Source organism: Spermophilus citellus (assembly GCF_964194105.1).
Source record: "Spermophilus citellus genome assembly, chromosome: 10".
Lineage (NCBI taxonomy): Eukaryota > Metazoa > Chordata > Mammalia > Rodentia > Sciuridae > Spermophilus > Spermophilus citellus.
In genome coordinates, this window is record NC_138197.1 from 125347606 (window position 1) to 125370029 (window position 22424).

The 22424-nt window shown below is 48.7% G+C and overlaps 2 protein-coding genes across 6 annotated transcripts in view; both read left to right on the forward strand.

Annotated features, from left to right (window-relative positions):
• Nucleotides 1–6950, forward strand: part of HMGXB4 (HMG-box containing 4) — a 36903-nt gene extending 29953 nt beyond the window's left edge. For 3 of the 4 annotated variants that reach the window (XM_081310648.1, XM_081310649.1, XM_081310650.1), the window contains exons 10-11: nt 4111–4233; nt 4701–6949. In XM_081310648.1, coding sequence (XP_081166774.1) covers nt 4111–4233; nt 4701–4745 — 168 coding nt within the window. In that variant the 3' untranslated portion in view covers nt 4746–6949. Of the gene's footprint in view, nt 1–4110; nt 4234–4700 lie in introns of all 4 variants that reach the window. The other variant, XM_081310651.1, reaches the window with a different exon arrangement.
• Nucleotides 6951–9543: 2593 nt separating this feature from the next.
• Nucleotides 9544–22424, forward strand: part of TOM1 (target of myb1 membrane trafficking protein) — a 32094-nt gene continuing 19213 nt past the window's right edge. Inside the window, exons 1-2 of one of the 2 annotated variants that reach the window (XM_081309331.1) lie at nt 9600–10351; nt 22296–22380. In XM_081309331.1, the coding sequence (XP_081165457.1) occupies nt 10300–10351; nt 22296–22380 (137 nt within the window). In that variant the 5' untranslated portion in view covers nt 9600–10299. Of the gene's footprint in view, nt 10352–22295; nt 22381–22424 lie in introns of both variants that reach the window. The other variant, XM_081309332.1, reaches the window with a different exon arrangement.

Sequence of the window (22424 nt, forward strand, 5' to 3'; positions counted from 1 at the left end):
TAAAAAAGGATAAATAATCAAACATGGATGGAAGTACAAACCATATATCAATAGTAACTCTGAATGTTAATGGCTTAAACTCTCCAATAAAGCGACATAGGCTGGTATCATGGATTAAAAAAACAAATCCAACAATATGCTGCCTCCAGGAGACACATCTGATTGGAAAAGACATACACAGGCTGAAGGTGAAAGGATGGGAAAAAATATACCACGCACACAGTCCTCGTAAGCAAGCAGGGCTGGCCATCCTCATATCAAATAAAATCGACTTCAAGACTAAGTTAATCAAAATGGATAAGGAAGGACATTATATACTGTTAAAAGGAACCATTCACCAACAAGACATAACAATTATCAATATTTATGCACCAAATAATGGTGCTGCGACATTCATAAAACAAATTCTCCTCAAGTTCAAGAATCAAATAGACCACAACACAATAATTATGGGTGACTTCAACACACCTCTCTCACCATTGAACAGATCCTCCAAACAAAAGTTGAATAAAGAAACTATAGAACTCAATACCACAATCAATAACCTAGACTTAACTGACATATATAGAATATATCAACCATCATCAAATGGATATACTTTTTTCTCAGCAGCACATGGATCCTTCTCAAAAATAGACCATATATTATGCCATAGGGCAACCCTCAGTAAATATAAAGGGGTGGAGATAATACCATGCATTTTATCTGATCATAATGGAATGAAACTGGAAATCAATGATAAAAGAAGGAAGGAAAAATCCTACATCACATGGAAAATGAACAATATGTTACTGAATGATCAATGGGTTACAGAAGACATAAAGGAGGAAATTTAAAAATTCTTAGAGATAAATGAAAATACAGACACAACATATCGGAATCTATGGGACACAATGAAAGCAGTTTTAAGAGGGAAATTCATCGCCTGGTGGTCATTCCTCAAAAAAGAAAAAACCAACAAATAAATGAGCTCACACTTCATCTCAAAGCCCTAGAAAAGGAAGAGCAAAACAACAGCAAATGTGGCAGAAGGCAAGAAATAATTAAAATCAGAGCGGAAATCAATGAAATTGAAACAAAAGAAACTATTGAAAAAATTAACAAAACTAAAAGTTGGTTCTTCGAAAAAATAAATAAGATCGACAGACTTTTAGCCATGCTAACGAAGAAAGAAGAGAGAGAACTCAAATTACTAACATACGGGATGAGAAAGGCAATATCACAACAGATGCTACAGAAATACAGAAGACAATTAGAAATTATTTTGAAAACCTATATTCCAATAAAATAGAAGATAGTGAAGACATTGATAAATTTCTTAAGTCATATGATTTGCCCAGACTGAGTCAGGAGGATACAATTTGAACAGACCAATATCAATGGATGAAATTGAAGAAGCAATCAAAAGACTACCAACCAAGAAAAGCCCAGGACCGGATGGGTATACAGCGGAGTTTTACAAAACCTTTAAAGAAGAATTAATACCAATACTTTTCAAGTTATTTCAGGAAATAGAAAAAGAGGGAGCTCTTCCAAATTCATTCTGCCACATCGATGTTCATAGCAGCACAATTCACAATAGCTAGACTGTGGAACCAACCCAGATGCCCTTCAATAGATGAATGGATAAAAAAAAAATGTGGCATCTATACACAATGAAGTACTACGCAGCAATAAAAAATGACAAAATCATAGAATTTGCAGGGAAATGGATGGTACTAGAGCAGATTATGCTTAGTGAAACTAGCCAATCCCTAAAAAACAAATACCAAATGTCTTCTTTGATATAATGAGAGCAACTATGAACAGAGTAGGGAGGAAGAGCAGGAAGAAAAGATTAACTTTAAACAGAGACATGAGATGGGAGGGAAAGGGAGAGAAAAGGGAAATTGCATGGAAATGAAGGGAGACCCTCATTGCTATACAAAATTACATATAAGAGGTTGTGAGGGGAATGGGAAAATAAACAAGGAGAGAAATGAATTACAGTAGATGGGGTAGAGAGAGAAAATGGGAGGGGAGGGGAGGGGGGATAGTAGGGGATAGGAAAGGTAGCAGAATACAACAATTACTAATAGGGCATTATGTAAAATTGTGGATGTGTAACCGACGTGATTCTGCAATCTGCATTTGGGGTAAAATTGGGGGTTCATAACCCACTTCAATCTAATGTATGAAATAGGATATGTCAAGAGCTTTGTAATGTTGTGAACAACCAATAAAAAAAATAAAATTAAATTTAAAAAAAAATATCACCTCCAGCCTCTCCCAACTCCCTGTCTGTGGGACAGCAGTAGTTATAGGAGAACTTTAAAATGTGTAGGTTATGGTTCCTGCCCTCAAGGGACTTAGAATCCACTCAGGCTGAGCCATAAAATATTAGCTATAATTAACTACAGGGCACAGGTCAGCCGCATTGGCTGCCTGCTGACGCTGTCAGACTCTGAGTGCTGCTCAGCTGGCTTGCTTCAGAGCTTCATGTCGATTAGTTCGTTTAATTCACACTGTAGCTTGGGAGGTAGCATTGTTGTCCCCCAGTTTTACAAAAGAAGAAACAGAAACTTAGGTCGAGTCCCTTTTCTGGAGTTCAGCCCCTAAGTATTGAATCAGAGCCTTGAATTTAAAGAGTGACTTTAAGGTGCAGGCTCTTAACCTCTTGGTGGACTGTACCCCAGAAAGTAGAGAGAGGAGATGTCAGACAGGGGTTGAGGGAAAGGAAGAGCCAGCCGGGGATGAGGCCTTGGGACTGGGCAGCTGTGAGAAAGGTGATGACTTTGGCAGATAAATGGAAGCTGAGAGGAGGGTGGGTTTGGCTCTTGATGGTGTGTTGAAATTGAGGAATGGCCAACGGGAAGGACCCAGCAGGCAACCAGAAATGCCGCTCTGGAGATGAAGGTGTTGGCAGTAATAGTGTAACTTCTGGTGCTTTTTGAGTACTAATCAGCTACCAGATACCATCCCAGGTACTTCACATCCTATCTCCACCCCATCTGCCGATAGCAGTCCATTCTGCAGGTGTAGCAACTGCCCAGGTACCAAAAACAATGAGAGGTGGGGCCAGGATCTTGACCCAGGCAGTCCAGATTCAGAGCCATTCTCTCCTATGCTGCCTCTTGAGATGATTTCATATCCTCACAGTGCTTCTGATGAAAGCAGATTATGCAAGAGCTGGGAAATGGAATTTGCAGCCAGCAATCTTACCTCTTATCTTTCTGAGTCATAATTATGTAGATAATATGAATTAAATGAGATGTCATATTTTGAAATTAATCAAACACACTCTTTTTTTTTTTTTTTTGTACCAGGGATTGAACCCGGGAGCACTTAAGCACTAAGCCACATCCCTTACCATTTTATTTAGAGACAGGGTCTTACTGAGTTGCTTAACGCCTCGCTTTTGCTGAGGCTGGCTTTGAACTCACAATCCTCCTGCCTTAGCCTCTGGAGCTGCTGGGATTACAAGTGTGTGCCAAGCACCCCCAAGTGTACTTTTTTTTTTTTTTTGAGAGTGAACAATTTAACCTAGAATGATATTACCTGCTATCAAAAGCCACATAGGGCTGGGATGTAGCTCAGTGCTAAAATGCTTGCCTCACATGTGCAAAGCCATGGGTTGGATCCCCAGTGCCAAAAAAAGTAAAGACCAAAAACAAAACAAGCCCCCCCCAACAAAAAGAAAGAAAATACTACATTTGTAGAGAAGTACATATATGCTTCTGTAAATGATATTGTGTGGGACTGTAGGGTTTTCATAGTATCATATTTGAGCTATATTCTTGGAGTTTATGACAGATCTCACAGATCTTCCCAGTATCTCTCTGGAGTACGGAAGGCATTTTTCACGGTTCAGGAGAAGGGAGTCAAGTGACTTTCCCAGGACACATAGAAGATAAAATGGATTAGGAATATAGAAAGAAAACCTGAAAATGTATAGTAAGAAGTATCCTTTTAAAGTATTTAGAGTAATTAAAAGAGAAACTTTCCATTTGTGCTGTAGGTTTTATGTCATGTGATTAGAAGTGTCCAGGATTTTAAAAACCAGAAGGAAGTTAACCAGAAAATGGAGAGAGCATCAAGCGTGTGATTTGAGTTAATGTCTTCTCCTTTCAGGGCATGGTGGCAGTGTCTGGCAGTTTGTCAGTGCTTCTTGATTCCATTATCTGTGCCCTTGGCCCCTTGGCATGTCTGACTACACAACTACCTGAATTGAATGGCTGTCCCAAACAAGTCTTGGTGAGTGTTCCTTAGACTTTTAGGGCCAGACCTCTAGGAGGTCAGAGAGGCCCTGCCTTAACCGGTGCTGTCAGGTAGACTCCTAGGGCTTTCTGGTTCATTGCGCACGGCCCATGGAATGAGTTCTGTTTTACCAAATGCATGTTATGCTTAGTGAAACTAGAAAATATGCCATTTCCCAAACTGGTACGTTAGAGAGAGGAAGTCTAGCCCTTGAGGTGCTATAATTCCTGCATTTCCCATTTACTCTTCTATATACTGTGCAGGAATTTTCTCTGTTTTTACTGGGATTAATGGGAGAAGTCAGCAGAAAAGCTCCTGCAAACAGCAGGATGCCATCATCATTCTTATCCTGTGTTCTCTGACTTCACCTTTTCTGTCTCATCTCTCTCCCTGAACAAAAAAACATATCTCAAGAAATCACAGTAAAGTACCCTTCAACTGAACCTTTTTTCCTTGTTTTGCAGTCAAACACGCTAGACAACATTGCTTACATCATGCCTGGACTGTGACAGCGGAGACTCCTGGGGCAGAAGCCTCACCTACCCTTTGTGTATAGGTTTGTGTATATATGACTGTTCAAACCCCTTCGCTGGCCTCTGGGTGTAGGTTTTACATTTTTATATCTATACATATATATATACATATACATATCTGTATATATGTAATGTACAATATATACATAGGATTGTAAGTACTTTGCTTTTAATAATTTTATGAAATGGCAAAGGTTTAGCCAAGAGGAATCTTTGGCATGAGTATGGGCTTGGGATCTTTCTTCTCTTGTGGTGGGTAAATCTGCCTTAAAAATCAGTGTATCTTGGGGCTGGGGGCTTGTTCTGGGTGCCACGTGCATCTCCTTATGGATAGCTAAAATGTGATTTTTTTTTCCCCAAACTCATTTGTACCTCCAGACCCATCACTGACCACTTGCCTTACCTGTCTAATAGTCAGACATATAATAAGAGAGATTATGGGAGGGTGCCAGCTGACCCGAAGTACAAAGGCTTTCAATCTGAAGTGACGGAGGTGGGAGGTGATGAGCTCATTCCCACTGTGGCTATTAAGGTGGCTTAGATGGACTAAGTAGGGGGTTCATTCCAAGTCCTACTGTACAGTGTCCATGTCTCAAGCTTTATCGTAATCATTGGTACCATTGGCAGCCTCAGCAGAGGCCAAGGAGTTGTGCGATTCCTGGCAGCAAAAATACCTTGGAGAAGGTGATGCTGCTGGTGCCACCGTTGGACCTGCATGTATTCTCTTAGCTGACCAGAGTGTTTGGTTTGTAAAACCAAGAGCTGGTATCTTTCATTGGCAGCATTAGGTTGGCCACCAAGTCCTCAGAAATCCTGCTGCTCATTTGCTTGGTGGTTATGGAAGGTAGACTTGGCCCAGCGTGGTTCTTGGGTTTATCTTAACAGTTCCCTTGGTGGGCAGATACACAGTGTTCTGTGTTCCACATGTAAGTGAGTTGCAAAAAAAGTACTCAATTCTCATGTAGGTTTATTTATATGTGTGTGTGTGTGAATGTGTATTTTAATTATGTGTATTTAACTCTTTGAAATTTCTTAGATTTTAATTTATCCTGTAAATTTATGTATATATAATTTAATAACAAAAGCCTCCACCAGCAACAGCATGTGGAAGATACAGATTTATTATTTCATCCTCCCTTCCTCTGGGCTGTTCCAAAAACTCTAAATCACCTATATTTCAAGGTATTGTACCTCAAAAAGGAATCATTATGTCGGGATTCTAATTCTCTATAAAGAACTTCATGGCCTTCAATAATGTTGAGAAAGTGAAATAAAAAGAAACATTACCATTCCCAGCTCCCCTTATTTCCAAAGACCTAGACCTGCCTCCCAGTTGCAAAGAATACAGTCGGACACTTCAGGGTGGTTTCTGTTTGGTGTGAGATTCCCTGCCAAAACCAAGCTCTGAGGCAACTGTGCTTTCCTCCCCGGCCTAGACAGAGCAGGACAGCATCACAGTGACCTCTGGGGACAGTGCAGCCAGCAGGCATCCCATTCATTCCTTCCTTTCTTCCACCAGTGTTACCAGGGTTGTGCTTCCCAGAGGCATCTGGCTGCCTAGTCCCTTTCTCAGCTCAGAGCAGTTTTAAGATTTAATCCAGGAAATAGAAAGAAACCGGAATGTTTAGGAATTGAATCAAGAGAAGCAGAAATCTTAGCTTGTTTTCATGTGTCAGAACCTTGTGCCATGCCTCATCTGTCCCGCGCAAGTTTCCTGTTCCGACACAGGATATCAGGGAGGGGCAGGGAGACATGGTAGGACAGAAAGAACTCACTCCTGCCACTGTCATTTGTATACATGAATGAAATCCCAATGAGGACCCACTTTTTTGTTTGTTTTCCTTCGAAACCCAGTCCTATTGTATTTGTATTTAAGATTTGTACACATTTGTATAATAATCTGTACCTTGTGGTATTTGGTACTATTAGAGGAAAAACTTTGGATTCGGGCCTTCTTGCAGTTTTTATATCATTGTTTTATTTTGTTTTTTAAATAAATTCTAGTGGTTTGATCCAAATCCCATTACAGTTGTATAAAGAAATAAAATTTTGTACTTATATTATTAAAAATCACATTTTTAATATTTGTAGTTCAGTCTCAGCTGTCTTTTCCCTATTTGTGCTAATCATAGTTGCTACAAAATTAAAACCCCTTTCACATTCTACGCTACTATAATTTTCTTTTAAAAAAATGGAATAGAGGGCTGGGGATGTGGCTCAAGCGGTAGCGCGCTCTCCTCACATGCGGGCGGCCCGGGTTCGATCCTCAGCACCACATACCAACAAAGATGTTGTGTCCGCCGAGAACTAAAAAATAAATATTAAAAATTCTTTCTCTCACTCTCTCTCCTCTCTCTCTCTCTCTCTCTCTCTCTTTAAAAAAAATTTTAAAAAAATGGAATAGAGGTCAAGTTTCTAATCTCAACCATTTTCCTAAAATATATCTTACTGTGTTTTGTATTAATTTTTATATTGTAGAGCTTCCGGTTCTCTTTTATAAACTTCAAAACCAGTAACTGATAGCTGTGACTGTATTTATTGGCAACGAAACTTTATACATTGGTTTTGGCCTAATTCAAGAAAAGATCCATCAATCTTGGGTAAGAGTCATAGCTGTATAATTTGCTAAATATGACACATTTCATGCTGTTTCAATACTGTCTGAGCTTAGTGATGTTGGCTAAGTCACTTAACCTTTATATAGGCTTCCAAAGTCTCATCTGTAAAATAGAGTAATTTCACCTCCCTATCTCCAAGCCTCAGCCAGCCAGCCTGACATCAAAGTTTAGTAATACTACAAACATTGATTATATGGAAATTTGACTTTTCAAGGTAAAAAGTCTGTGTGAACATAAGATGTTAAAAGTCACAAATAGGTCTTAGGGTAGAGCTCAGCACTTGGCTATCACATGCAAGGCCCTGCGTTCAGTCCCCAGTGCCACACACACAAGGAAATTTTTAAAAGACCACATCTTATGAAGAAGCAGCAAGAAACAGACTGTCAAACAGGGAAGGACTGTGAGACTGACGTGCATATTTCGTCTCCCCTTATCCTCTCAAAAGCCTTTGAATGTTATTCCCCTTTACTGTCTGTGAGGAGAAAAATGCAGAAAAGTACTTTTCACAAGTTTACATAGCTAGTAAGTGGCAAAGTAAGAATAAGAACACTGGGGCTGGGTCTGTAGCTCAGTGGTAGAGCGCTTGCCTAGCATGTGTGAGGCACTGAGCTACAGTGGGGTTCGATCCTTAGCACCACATACAAATAAATGTAATAAAAAAGAATAAGAACGTTGGTACAGCTACCCCAAAACCTAGGCTCTTTCTACCCCAACCTACTTTCAAATTCAAATCCTGTTTTCTACAGTCCTGATTATAGAGAAACAGATGAGATCTTATCCTTATCCAGAAGTTCAGCAGGCTTTCACTCTTCTTATTCTGTTGACTTTAAGTTTTGGAGGCATTGTATCTTGATTATTCTCCAAAAGTACATAAAGGATATAGATTGCATTTATGTAGTATGTCAGTCTTAAGGTACTTAAAGATTTTTACCTTAATAAAGAATAATATTAATATAACAACACTAAAAGGAAAAATTTAAATTGAAACAGACTTTTGGGGGTTTTTTGGGCAGCAGAGTTGTACTAGAGATTTAATCCAGGGTCACTTTACCACTAGGGCTACATCTCCAGCCCTTTTTTTAATATTTAGTTTTTAGGTGGACACAACATCTTTGTTTTTATGTGATGCTGAGGATCGAACCCGGGCCACACGCATGCCAGGCCAGTGCACTACCGCTTGAGTCACATCCCCAGCCCCAAAATTGTAGATCTTATGAGTTGACAACTCTTTTTTTGATAGAGAGGAGAGAGAGAATTTTTTTTAATATTTAGTTTTTCCAGCCCTTTTTGTTGAGACAGAGTCTCTGTAAGTTGCTTAGGGCCTTGCTATGTAGTAGAAACTGGACTTGAATTTGCAATCCTGCCTCAGACCCTTATGCACAGGGATTACAGACATGTGCCACTGCACCCAGCTAAAACAGACTTTTTACTGGATAAATTTGTTTCTTATTAGTACACTTTAAAAAAGTTTTGGTCAGGGTGCTGAGACTGTAGCTCAGTGAGTAGGGTGCTTGCCTCGCATGTGTAAGGCACTGGGTTCAATCCTCAGCACCACATAAAAATAAATAAAGATACTGTGTGTTCGTTCATCTACAACTAAATAAATATTATACTTTTGTCATTTATATCCCTATCGACTATTTTGATAAAATTGACATATTTCCTTTTCTGTATTAATAGCTATGTAGTATGCATGGAATCAATACAATTCTGCTTCCTATTTAGGCATATTTGGGTTTTTTTCTGATTTTCTGTCACGAAGAATAAACCTTACAAGAACTTCAAGCAAGTCCATCCAGTATGGGGATATTAAGGTTGTTAATGGAAGAATCCAAAATCTCATGTTCGGTATACTCCAAACAACCAAGCAATGTGCTTAAATAAAGAAAGACATAGAAAGTAACTTACGAAATTCATCTTAAATGTACACATCCCCCTTCATAATCCAAATACCACTACTGAAAATTGACATATGCTAGTCATTGTGTTAGACGACTGTAGGGATCCCAAAAGACATAGTATCCCAGCCCTCATGGAGCTATCTAGGTAGGGGGAAGGGCACTTGTCTACAAGTCTTATGAACATTATTGAAACACTTCAAAACAGTTTTATACAGAAAAAAATGTCCCATGGCAGCTCAAACAAGTGATACATAAAACAAATCACAGAAGTGACTAACATAGTCCTAATTTAGGTTTTAAACTCCCTGATGTTTTAAGCAAAATTGGATCACTGTCTTTTTTTCCTCTTCAATTTTTCAAAAGAGCCTGTGACCTAAAAAAATAAAATAAAATAAATTGGTTAAGAGTCCTTGATCTAATTCCAGTATCCAGAGAAAATGAGCTCGCTGTTTGGATCACAAGGTAAATTAATGGCAGAGAGTGCCACCGCGCCCTTTCCTGACTACATCTTGTTCGCTAGCCTGTCAGTCCTAAGTAGAGGCAGGTGAAGCGGGGGCGCACTTGGAGCCGGGAAACCTGACATCAGATATTAGTCCTATCATCAGGCGGGAGCAGGCGAGCCCCATTCTCAGGTGTGTAGTCTCCGCGAGGTCCCAGGCCTAGAGACAGTCTCCTTAACCTTCAGGTCAGTCTTCCAGAGGTGTTGACACCTTTAGGCCACGCCCCTAAAAGCCAGGTGAGCGCTCTAGGGGCGTGGCTTAGGGGCCCTGGTCCCAGCCCCGCCCCAGCCCTCCGAATGCGTGACGTCCGCCGACGCCGAGGGGCTGCGGCGAGGTCGTCGATCTCAGAGCGCCCTCCTCGCCGTCAGGGCGGGGCCTGTGGCTCGGCGCCTGGGCCCCGCCCCCATCGGCACCTCCCCCCGGGCTGTCCGCCGTGTCACGTGACGGGTCGGTGGCGCTGGCGGTTGCTGTCAGCTGATTCCCGGGGTTGGTGGCAGCGGCAGCCGCGGCGATGGACTTTCTCCTGGGGAACCCGTTCAGCTCTCCGGTGGGACAGCGCATCGGTAAGTCCCTGGAGCCCCGCACAGCCCCTCCCCAGTGTTCCTCACTCGGCTTTGGTCCCCAGGGAGCCTCTAGGTCCCCAGTCTCGGCGCTGGGAGGCTAGGAGGGTGATAAGGCTGGCGTGTCGCCGTCCCGCCCATTTCCCCGCCCACCCTTGATTGACAATAGCGCGGGCCACTAGGAAGCCGGGATAGGGATGGATGCTTGTGAGTGCCAATAGGAAAGGAGAGCGGACGGGTCCAGGCGGGCGCGGCTCAGCCAATGTGCGCGTGCTGGGGTCCCGAGCGGAGGGAGAAAGTTTTCGGGGTTAAAGGGACAGCGTGGTTGGGTAGGAGTTGGTGGGTGGACTGCTTCCCGCGCGTGCTCTCCTGCGGGCCCCGCTGCCAGACTGTTGCGGGCTGCTTCCTGGCTCGCCGCGCTGCCGGGACGTGGATACCTGAGCGGGATCAGACGTCCCTTCTCGATTGACCTGGGAGGCTAGGGCTTGGCGCCTGAGACGACTTGAGGGAGACCGGCCGGCGGGTCTCGCAGACCCGAGGCTCCGGACGCGCGAGGCTCAGGACGCTCGGGCCTCTTCTGCTACACCGAGCGACCCCGCTTCTAGAGCCCTTCGCTGGGCTCGGAAACCACGGGTCGGACTCCCTGGCCCCCAGGTGGCTGTGCAGAGAGCACCTGCCCAGACGTGCGGTTCGCAGGAGCCCAGGGCTCGGGGCCTGCTGGGGACTGAGTGTCTCCGCGCCCTGTCACCAGGACACGGAGTTATGTAGCAGAGCCTCTGTGCTCAGGGCTTCTCGATAGTCGTTAGGGAGTAATGATCCCTGCCTCCTTGGACTTGTGCAGATTAAACTCGTTAATAACGTGAGGTCCAGAAGCAGTGCCCAGCACGTGGCCAGGGCTATGCGAAAGAAATTCTTAATAACTTTTATCTTTGTTACTGAGATACCACCGAGTGGGGATCCAGAATCCCTGGAGATCACCGGCAGTAGGTCTCTTAGGTGCCCATTCCTCAGCACAGGTCAAGGCCAAAGGGACACTAAAGGGTCAGTCTGGGTGTGGTCCTGTCTTGCATGAAGTAACCATGACGGCCCTGAAGTTCTTTCTTCTTCTTGGTGACTTTTAAACTTAAATCCATACTGGGAAAGTGGCATCTTAGATAAGCCCTTCTTTCCATACTTAATGTCTTACTGACTCATCCGTGTGGTAATGGCCACAGGATTATGTAATTGCCACAGGAGTGAAATAATCTCAGATCTGCCGACCGACCTACCCTCATGAGAAGAAAGCTTGTAGGACTGGCATCCCTGAGGACAGGGGCTTCTAATGATACCACTAGGGTGAGAGGCACTTGACTACCATCCACACACAGCCTGGAATGTCTGCTCCTGTTTCCTCTCTGAGCAGCTCTACTCATCCTTCTCCCTGAGGCCTTCCCTGGGCCCTTCAGGTCCAGTCACTGCTTCCCGCTCTCCCAGGCTCCTGCCTCCCAGAATCCCTGAAGCTGTGGCTGTCAGTGCGGAGCAGGCTAGTCCCAGATAGTGCCTGTGCAGCGCAGGTGTGTGGAAGCATGAGCTCTCCATCATCACACGGAGACACCGCTGTCCTCTTGAGTCTGTCTCAGCTAGGTTGGACTTCTTGAGAGCAGGAACCGCCCCCCACTTATCTAGCCACCCAGCACCCAGCATGATGCTGGCACCAGGAGGGAAGAAAGTAGAAAAGTGACATTTTGAGAGTAAAGAGCATTCTGCTGGGGTCCTTGGTATTCATCTTCATGGTGACCCTGTGAGCTTCTGCTGCTTCCCATTTCACCAAAAGTAAGTCTGAGCCAAGGAAGCCCTGCCAGAGTCTCACAGCTCCTGGGGCCAGAGTCCAACCCCAGCCTTGCTTTTGCGCCTGCCACCGCCATGGCCCCGCAGGTCCACACAAGGATCCCCCACAAAGGAGGACATGCCCATGGGTTTGCACACTCTTCCAGGGCACTCGCCCTTCTTAGGAGAACATCCCAGGGCAGCAGCCTATGGCCAAGAGAAGCCCAGCTCCTTAGTAATCGGTAAGGTAGACACAGCCCTCTTCTTCGCAGGTACTATAAGTCTTCCTGGTATGTTTTATAGGCTGATGTCAGAAGTCAACCCAAGAATCCCATTTTTCATCTCTGGCTGTCAGCTCACCCCTGGCACTTTAGGTCCAAATCCCAGCAGATTGATGACAGCCAGCTGCAGAGACTGAATACAGGCAGTCCCCAGGCACCACCCCAGCAGCCTGGGTGGTGGATGCTGGGCGGGAGGAGAAAAGAATGCAGAGCCTGGGACAGCCCTGTAGCTGAGGGAGAGGTGAAAAGTCAGAACTGTCGATGGTCTGCGAAGTCCTCACCAGGGGAGCCGCAGAAAGCAATCAGAAATGAGGGACCCCCCTTCAGGGGCCCTTTGGGGAGGCAGGACTAGAAGCCCAAGTGGCATTCAAGCCATGTTGTAAGGACAGGAGAGCAGGCTCCAGGTCTGGTCCTCCCATGCGTCGTTCCCTGACCACTGCCCATCTCCTACCTGTGACATGAAGGCACCACCACTCATCCTGTCCTTCCCAGAGGACTGGTGAGGAAGGACAGTGCTAGAGGAAGAAGGAAACTGATGGCTCTTTAGACGAAAGACCTGATTGCACAGGCCCAGGGGGGCATTGCGACCTCACAGGCAGAGTTCAGCTCACGGTGCAGCAAGGTAGTGAGCTCCCCATCCCAGAGGTGTGAAAACAGGGGCCGGAGAAGAAGGCCCTGCACAGAGGACTCCTCCTGCCTCACAGGGTGGATGCAACCAAGGTCTGCAAACTTTTTCCCTAAAGGGCCACATAGTAAATCCTCGTGAGCTATATGGTTGGTCTCTGTCACAGCCGCTCCACGTGGCCATGAGTGCATAGAAGCAGCCCTAGACAGCAGGTGAATCACTGGCCTGGCTGTGCTCCAATAAAATTTTATTTATGGCACTGGGATTTTAAGTTTGTGTAATTTTCACCTGTCATGAAATATTCGTGGGCTTTTATCGTACCCATTTAGAATCATGAAGACCATCTATAACTCTCAGGGCGTTCAAACATGCACTGGATTTGGACTCCAAGGTGGCTGAGCTCTCTGATCAGAGCAGCTGGCCGAGGCAGAACAGTGGAAGGCAGTGCTCCTCAAAATGGGGTCCCAGAGCACCCAGGCTGGGGGTGCCAAGGCCCTCGGCCCTCCGAGTCAGAATCTGTACCCCTATCCACAGGGTCCCTGAGATGTCCTCTCATCTTAAAGCTTCTGTTTTCTGACCCATAAATGCAGGAGCCAGATCAGAGCCCAGGTCTCTATGTGGAGGCTGGTGATGGAATGCCGGGTCAGGGCTTAGCACCAGCTGAAAGCATAGTAGTAAGGCCCAGGGTGAACTTGACCCAGGGACCCTCACTAGCTCTGTTAAATGGGGCGTGTTACTTGGCCAAACTGTTCTTCAGTTTCTCATCTGTAAAACGAGACTAATAATGGCACCTGCCAGAGGGGATTGCTATGTGCGGCCTTGTGGAGCCCTTGGCCTGGGGCCTGCGCACTGGAGGTGACTGTACCATGGTGATGCTCACTGTTGTCAATTCCTGGGCACAGAGTTAGTGTCAGAGCTAAGGTGCCAGTCCAGGGCCCTGACTCCAGTGCAGCCCTGTGTTGGTCTCTTTCTGGGTCTTTGTGTCCCTGAGGATTGAGCCCGGGCTGGAGGCAGCCTCCCTCACCACAGGTCAGGTTTCAGCCTGTGGGGTGGAGTCTCACTTGGGAATTAAGGCCTCTCTGCCTGACTCTGGATGGAACTGGTAAATAGGTTTTATTCCCTCACTGAGCTCAGAGAAATAAGAGTAAAGTCCTGGAAAGGATTTCCACTCTTCTGGTTTTAGAAAAAGCGAAAACAAACACCTCAGTGTCTTCTCATTAGCTCGGGCCATCCCCCTGTGAGAAGCGGGATTGGGGCAGGTTAGCCCCCCCTCCTCGCTGGCCAGTGCTCACCCAGCTGTAGTCCCACTCGTGATCCGTGGACCCGCATGCCACCTTTATTTGGGTCCATCTTTGCTTTATTTGCCTCGCCTATTTTAATTTGATCTATCCTGTGTAATTATATCCCCGTAGTCATGGCTTTGATGAAGCTAGTTCCTGGTTTTTTCCTATCCCACATTAAAGTTAATGTCCGTCTATAAGTGTCTTGATGTCTGCCCGGGAACTGGCCTACTGGGTTTTCCAGTGACACATTTTGGTGCCTTGGTCTTAGCAGCTGTACGAGGGCTCCAAGCTTAGCCTCTACCTCAGAGGAGCTGGGTTCAGGTGCCGGTCCCTCCCTTTCCCATCTGTGTACCTAAGGCAGGTGAGGTTCATAGGGAAAGGACACGGGAAACTTGGCAATCAATAGAGCACCCAAAAAGTGCAGAGGGGAGCTCCTGAGGGGAAGCAGGGACTGGAGAGGACCAGCCAGACCACAGAGCCTGAGAATTGAGGACAGACAGTGGTATCCACTGTTCAACTTGAATTTGTTTGGGTACAGTACAGCCACTGTGGTGGCTAACTTTACATGTCAACTTGCCTGGGCCATGGTACCCAAATATTTAGTGAAACATTCCACATGCTTCTGGAAAGATATTTTTAGATGAGATTAACATTGAAATCAGTAGACTTTGAAGCAGATTGCCCTCCAAAATGTGGGTGAGCCTTGTCCAATCACTTGAAGGACTTAATAGAAAAAGACTGATTCCCAGAACAAGAGGGGATTCTGCAGGCAGACTGCCCTTGCATTTGAACTGCACCTGGCCCTGGCCTCCAGCCCTCCAGCCTATATTGCTTGCAAATTTTGGATCTTCCAAGTCTCCACAATCACATGAGCCAATTCCCTCAATCAATCAACATCCCGAGAGAGAGAGAGAGAGAGAGAGAGAGAGAGAGAGAGAGAGAGAGTGTGTGTGTGTGTGTGTGTGTGTGTGTGTGTAGGACCCTAATGCAAGCCCCTTCTCCACCCTCCAGCCTCTTGCACTGGGAGAGGGGAGCGGCCATCACACCCTGGCCTGCACAGCCTTCTCCCTCTTATGTGAGTGGTTTTAAAAAACTCCTTTGTCTAACTGACATTTTTTTCAGTTGGGTCCTATAGTTAGTTAAACCAAGTTGAAAATTGTGGATTGCGAAAGTAATACCCTCTGCAAGGTATTTTAGGGTTCTCTAGTGGCCTGTGGTTAAAAAATGACAGGGAGAGGCGCCAGAGTTTTGAGGAAGGTCAGCTCAACAACTTAGGAAGCTGGTGGAACTTTCCAGGCTAGGTCTGGAAAGAACTCTCCATGTAGAAATAGCCTTCAAGACAAGATGCAGGCTAAAAAAAAGAAGTTGGCCCCTGCATATAGGTAACTTCTTTCTTTAATTTTAAATTAATTTTTCTTTTTATTTATTTCTTTTTTAGTGGTGGGGTTTGAACCCAGGGCCTTGTACATGCTAGGCAAGCACTCTACCACTAGCTGTGAATATATAAAGTCTTTTTTATGGGAGTACTTGAAACTTTCAAAAGATCATTCGTGGACAATATTTTTGTAGCAGATCACATTCATTTTGGCGTGTGCTTTGTGCTCAGTGGACAAAATGTGCTTAAAATGCACCCTCTCACCTCACATACTCTGAAGGCAAGTGCTCGGTTTTCTGCGGAAGGAATAAGACACAGAGAGGCTGAGACATTCACCAAGGGCCACTCAGCTAGTAGGTGCTCAAGCCAGGATTGAAGTGGGATTTGTCTGGGTCCATACCACATGCTTCTAACTCTTCCTCCTCACTGTTGCCCTTAGGAACAAAGGGCCTCTGGGGCTTCCCTTGGTGTAAACACGTGTCCATCCAGAATGAGTCTGATCGGTAACAGCTCCTCCTGGGTCCTGTCCCCTTACATTGGATCCACCCTGGCAACCAGAAGCTTAACCAAGGGCACCAGCTTCCTGTGTCTATTACTAGGAGAGCCCAGGAGCCCCTGAGGGGTACCACCTGTGTCTGGGGGCTATCAGTAGCTGCAAGGGAGACTAGAAAAGCAAAATACCATGAGCCAGTGAGCATGTCTTTAAACGCAGTGAGGCCATTGCGGACGGTCCTTGCGGGGGAGATAATAAGAGTGAGTCCAGCGTCCAGCACGTGCAGGTGAGGGCAGGGTGCAGGTTCCCAAGCTGCCTTTCCTGACTGAGCTTCCTGGTGGCCAGTGCAGCTAGTCTGTGTCCAGGGAGTCAGTTGGAAGGCCACCTCCAGAGTGGAGTGGTCCTGGTTCTGATGGTATTAATTTGGAGGACAGGTGGAAGAGAGACATGGAACTTTAAAAAATATTCCAGTTGAAAGAAAGACTAGAATTCCCACCCACCAGCTACCAAGGAATTGATGAGTGTCAAAAGGTGCAAGAACTTCATCTAAATAAATATTCTGTCGGGGCTGGGGCTCAGGCTCAGTGGGAGAGCACTTGCCCAGCGTGTGTGAGGCACTGGGTTCAATTCTCAGCACCTCATATATAACTAACTAAAATAAAGGTCCATTGACAACTAAATAAATAACAATAAAAATAAATAAATGTTCGAAAGGGGCATCGTGCTGGCGAATCTCTCAGCCCGCTCAGCTGCTCAGGACACAGGTGTGCAGGTTTACAGGGTTACCTTGGGCCAGGGCCCTCCATAGGAGAACTGAGCATCTTGGGAGGAACCCGTGGCCTTGTGGGAGAGACAGAGAGTCTTTCTAGGAGTCCACCAAGTGGCTGCCAGCTGTGCCTGAGCAGCATACTGTAGGCCACCAAGTACGGAGAGCTGGAGATCCCACCTCGGGCTGGGCTAGGAGCCTGAGAGGGGCGTGGGAAGTGGGGGCACATTCCTAGGACAGGGCAGGTTGAGGGCACAGGAGCCTGAGGGAGGCTGAGCAGGCCGGGCATGGCGGGAAGCCAAGCCACGGGAAGAGGCAGGAGGAAGGACCAGGCCCACCCAAACCTGGGCCTCGCCCCCCTAACTTGAGGGAAGCCCTGTCACTTAGGTCCATGCCAGAGTAAGCACAGCTGGCCTTCGTGGTGGACATGGAGGAGTCATGATCAAGGCCACTTTCAGCAGCAAGTACCAAGAAAGCCTCGGCCCTGTTCTAGCAAGAAGCCTGGGGCTTTGGGGTTGGTGTGACAGCTCACGATGTCCTTAAACACCCCGTCCCCACTCTGTCCTTGCCTGGAGGTTGGTGGGTGGAATGCAGTGTACGAGGGTCCTGGGGGAGGTGGGGCAGGGTGACCCTCACATCAAACTGCACCCGGGCAGCCTGGAGGCTCAGTCCCGCGCTCCCCACATGGTGACCCTCCCTCTGCGCCTCCTGAGAGTTGGGGGGAGGCGGCCTTCAAGAAGGGGAACGGGCGGAGTCCTGGAGCCCTTGGGCGGCTGAGCAGCAGACCTCTTCATCCCAGCAGCTGGGGTGCAGGGTGGTGACACTGGCTCAGCGGGGGCCAGTCATTCTGTCATTATTCAGTGTTGTCAGGGCCAGGATGAGGAGTGACACAGCCTGCCCACAAGCTGACACAGGCCTTGGGGTGGGTGTGGCCGCTCATTTCCTCTGCGGCCTCCTGGGCCCTCCCACTGACTCAGCACCTGCCCTCCCTCCCTGCCCAGTGACTTCACCTCCCAGGGGACCGCATCTGCACTGAGGGTGAGGCCACTTTGGTTTTACTCCCCCACGTCTCCGTGGGTCCTGGACACAGTTCTAGAGACCCGTGACATGAACCTGGGGGATCCCTTGGGGAGACTCTGTGCAGCTCACAAACTGTGGCCGTGGGCAAGTTACCAGCCCCCGAGCCCTCAGCTTGGCATCTGTGTCTGTGGGTGTGCTGAGCGCTCGTGTGTGTGTGTGTGTGTGTGTGTGTGTGTGTGTGTGTCTGTGTGTGTCTGTGTGTGTGAGAGAGAGAAAGAAAGAGAGAGAGAGAGGGAGGGAGAGAACGCACTGTTGGCACCTGCATAAGGGGTGGCGGTCCGGATAGAGCCCGAGGCGAGGAAGAACGGGCCCCAGGAGGTGGGGAGCATGGTCCCTGAAGAGGTCAGGTCTGTGACCCTTGGGCAGCTGGGGGTCGTAGACGGGGTTTAAACAGAGGAGCTCTGGTTAGATTATGTTCGAGAAAAAGAGCTTGCAGGTGGTGGTCCCACCTGGGCAGGTGATGGGCCTGATCCAGAGCCAGCCCTGCGGGGAGAGGCTGGGCGACTGCTGGAGTGGCCGGTGGCAGGGAAGGCCGAGTGGCCGGTGGCTCCCTGTAGCTCCCACAGAGGCGGCCTCCTCCTGGGCAGCACAGGATGTCTCCTGGGATTCTGGCACAGCTCGGGAGGAGCAGGCCAGGACTGGGTGCCCAGCAGCTGCCCGGAGTGAGGCAGGTGCCACATGGCTGTGGTGGCCTCCTCCCTCCTCTGGGCCTGTCACAGCCCTCCCTCGCCTGCGCCTCGCTGCCCTTTCCCTCCAGGCAGGCCGCTCCGCCTGGTGCCGCACGTGCAGAGTCGGGGCCGCTGCTTGGCCTGACTGTCGTGAGGGGAGGGGATGTCACCCTCAAGCTAGGAAGATCACTTGGAGCCCCCTGAGCGGGACGTGTCTGCACCAGGCCCACCACAGAGAGGACAGGCTGCCAGACCCACTCAAACCTGGGACTCGCCCCCCCAACTTGACCCAAAACCCCGTGACCCCAAACCAGGGAGTGCCAGGCCGGGGCAGCAGCAAGTCGCCCAGGGGCGTGGGTTGGCAGGTCTGGCTCCCTCAGGTGCTGGGAGACAAGGACACCCGCTGCCCATCTGTCCTTGAAGCATTGCCAGCAGGTCAGGGTCAGGAGCCAGTTCATTTTATTGCCCCTTCTTAAAATAGCTGGGTCACTGTTAAAAACATGACAGCCTCAGATTCCTGTGGGTTGGAATTCTGCCCTTGATTGGCACGCCTGCCTGCTGGTGCCAAAGTAGTCCACACGCCCAGTCCTGCCGTCCGTGCCCAGGGCTCAGCTAAAGCGCTGAGGCTGGCTTTGAACTCGTGGTCCTCCTGCCTTGGCCTCCTGAGCCTCCTGGCTAGAATCTCCATCTTCTTTTTTTTCAGTTGTCAGTGTACTTTATTTATCTATCTATCTATCTGCAGTGCTGAGAATCGAACCCAGGGCCTCACACGTGCTAGGCAAGGGCTCTGCCACTGAGCCACACACCAGTCCCAGAATCTCCACCTTCTCAGTGGCTCTGCCCACTGGGGAGCGCCAGACTCGTGCTCCGGGACCCCTGCACCCCGCTGCCTCCTGTGTGGGATCCCCCTCATCTGGGAATGTCCACTTCCCCTTCACAGTCGCTGTCTTTCCAAAATGACTCCAACACTTCCAAAACCTCAGTGCTCTGTCCCCAGAAGAAGAGGGAGGTCATCATTTTCAGGGTGTGCTGGGGGGTCTCGAGAGGCTTCAGCTGGGGGCACTGGAAGCAAAGGTTCAGGAAGGGCAGAGCGCTGGCCGTGAAGAGCTCCCAGCCCCCAGCGAGAGACAGGTCAGCGTCGCAGTGTTAGGCGCCCTCAGCCCACGCTGGAGGCCACCACCCGCCTCCAGGCTGCTGACCCTCGAACGCCCAGTTTCCTGGTTGGTTAGACGAGGGCAGCTGGTGATGCTGCAGGTCACTGTGGAGGTTAAACCATCACCGTGGAAGGTCCTGGAGGTCAGGCTGACCAGGGAGCCATGGAAGGTGGGGGCCGGGGAAGTGTGGGCGCTCGGGAGTTCCAGGATGCTCCCTCGGGCAGCCTGGAGAATGGGTGGGCTGGAGCCCACTGGAAGCAGGGAGAGGCGGAGGCAGCTGTCCACAGGTGGGCGGCTTGGGGACAGCAGGAAGGGAACGGCTGTGACGGAAGGAGACTGGGAGCTGGCCTTGGCCAGGCTACGTAAGCCTGGAGTTAGGGGTGACTCCACGATTTCTGACCCATGGGACTAGAGGGCCGCTGGGCATGGCCTGTGGGACACAAGCCCTCCCTTGACCCTGGCTCCCTGCCGGCCTCTGGTGGTCCCCCAGTCGGAGCCTGTTAAAGCCCCCGTTTCAGTCAGCTTTTTCACTGCTATGATTAAAAGACCCAACCAGAGCAATTTTTTAAAAACATTACTTTTTAGTTGTAGATGGACACAATATCTTTATTTATACCTGGTTTGAACCCAGGGCCTGGCACGTGCTGATCAAGCACTCTGCCGCTGAGCCACACCCCAGCCCCAAGACCAGAACAACTTTAAAGGAGAAGTTAATTTGGGGGCTCATGGTTTCAGAGGTCTCAGTCCATAGAGAGCAGGCTCACTCCTCTGGGTCTGAGGTGAGGCTGACCGTGATGGCGGAAGAGAGTGCAGAGGGAAGCAGCGCACGTGATGTTCAGGGAGCAGAGAGGGGTCTCCACTCACCAGAATCAAAGTATCTTCCCCAGAGCCAGCTGCCAGTGCCCACCTCCTCCAGCCATACCCCACCAGCCTCAGTGGCCACTCAGCCATTCCTATCAGGGGATCAAGGCACTGATTGGGTTAAGGCTGTCACCACGCCATCACTGGTCCTCTGAACCTTCTTGCGTTGTCTCACGCGTGAGCTTCTGGGGGTCACCTCACATGCAAACCAACCAACCCCCCAGCACGCCCTGAACATAATGGCCACTCTCCTCTCCTGGGGACACAGCATCATGGTTTGGGACGTGAGAGTGTCGTGTGTGAGTGTCCACTGCCCCTCCTGCAGCAGGTGGGACCCTCTGCTCAAAGGGACACTCACTCAGCACCTTTGGACCCTCCGTGTGGCTGTCGGCGTGTGAGCCCTCGAGCTGACGAGTGTGGCACATAAAAGCCACCCTCAGTAAACAGCTGTGGGAGGCACAAGTCCGTCTGTCAGCCCTTTCAAAGGAGCCCTTCAGGGCTGGGATTGAAGAGGCTTGCCTAGCACGGGCGGGACCCGGGTTCGCTCCTCAGCACCACATAAAAAGATAAAGGCATGGTGTTGTGTCCATCTACACCTAAAAAATAAATATTAAAAAAAAAGGAGCCCTTCATCATCCCTGCCCCTGGCCACAGTCCGGGGGAGCGCTAACGCCCTTCCGCCTCTGCCACTTGACCATGTTCTGGGCCACTAGCCATCTGTCTGGCTGTGGGACCCAAGGGTGGCACTGAGATCAGGTCAGTTTCCAAACCAGAGTCGGGGAAGGCCCAGTTTGAGAGCAGGAGTGTCCCCAGCCCAACATGGGCATGTCCTGAAAGATGAGCCTGCCCTCCAAGGTGCCCTCCTGGTCCTCGACAGACTGATTGAGAACGTTCTTGGGCCAGTCTTGGGCCCGCAGGGCAGTGTCTCTGTGCATCTTGCCACCACTGTGTCCCAGTGCAATTCTTCATTAGCCTGATCGGTGGGCAGAAACTGTGGCTTGAAAGGGGACAGGACGGGTCACCTGTTGGTAGTGCCGTCCTCGATTCCGATATAAAGAAGGTCCCTGGGAGATTGCAGAGGAAGCTGGTCACAGCGAGTCCCTCTAGGAAGTGGGGGGCTGGGGCAGGGACACAGAGATCTACTCTCCATTGTATGCTGATCTGGAAATTTCTACATTTTGAACCTCATGAATGGTTCCCAACTCCAACGACATACAGTCAAGAGGGGACTCTACAAAATCAGAGGAATACTGGCCCTGTCACCATGTCAAAGACAAGCAGTCTGAGACCAGGCCCCCTAGATTCCTGGCCTTGCTCATCCACTTGGCAGACTCTGGGCCACGGTTTCCTCTCTTCTGCCAAAGGGCAGGGGTGCCCCCAGCCCCAGGTGGCCACCACAAGAGTCAAATGACAACTGGGCTAACGTATGTCAAGCTGGCCCATCTTAAGGGCCCAGAAGGGTCTGCCTTGTGTCCCCCTCCCTCCTCACCCCACTCTTCCCATTTGCCCACTCGGGCCCTCGCACACCTGTGACCTGTGGCTGCTTCCTCCCCAGAGAAGGCTACAGACGGCTCCCTGCAGGGCGAGGACTGGGCCCTCAACATGGAGATCTGCGACATCATCAATGAGACCGAGGAGGGGTAAGGACCCTCGGAGGACTAAGGACCCTCGGAGGGCTAAGGAC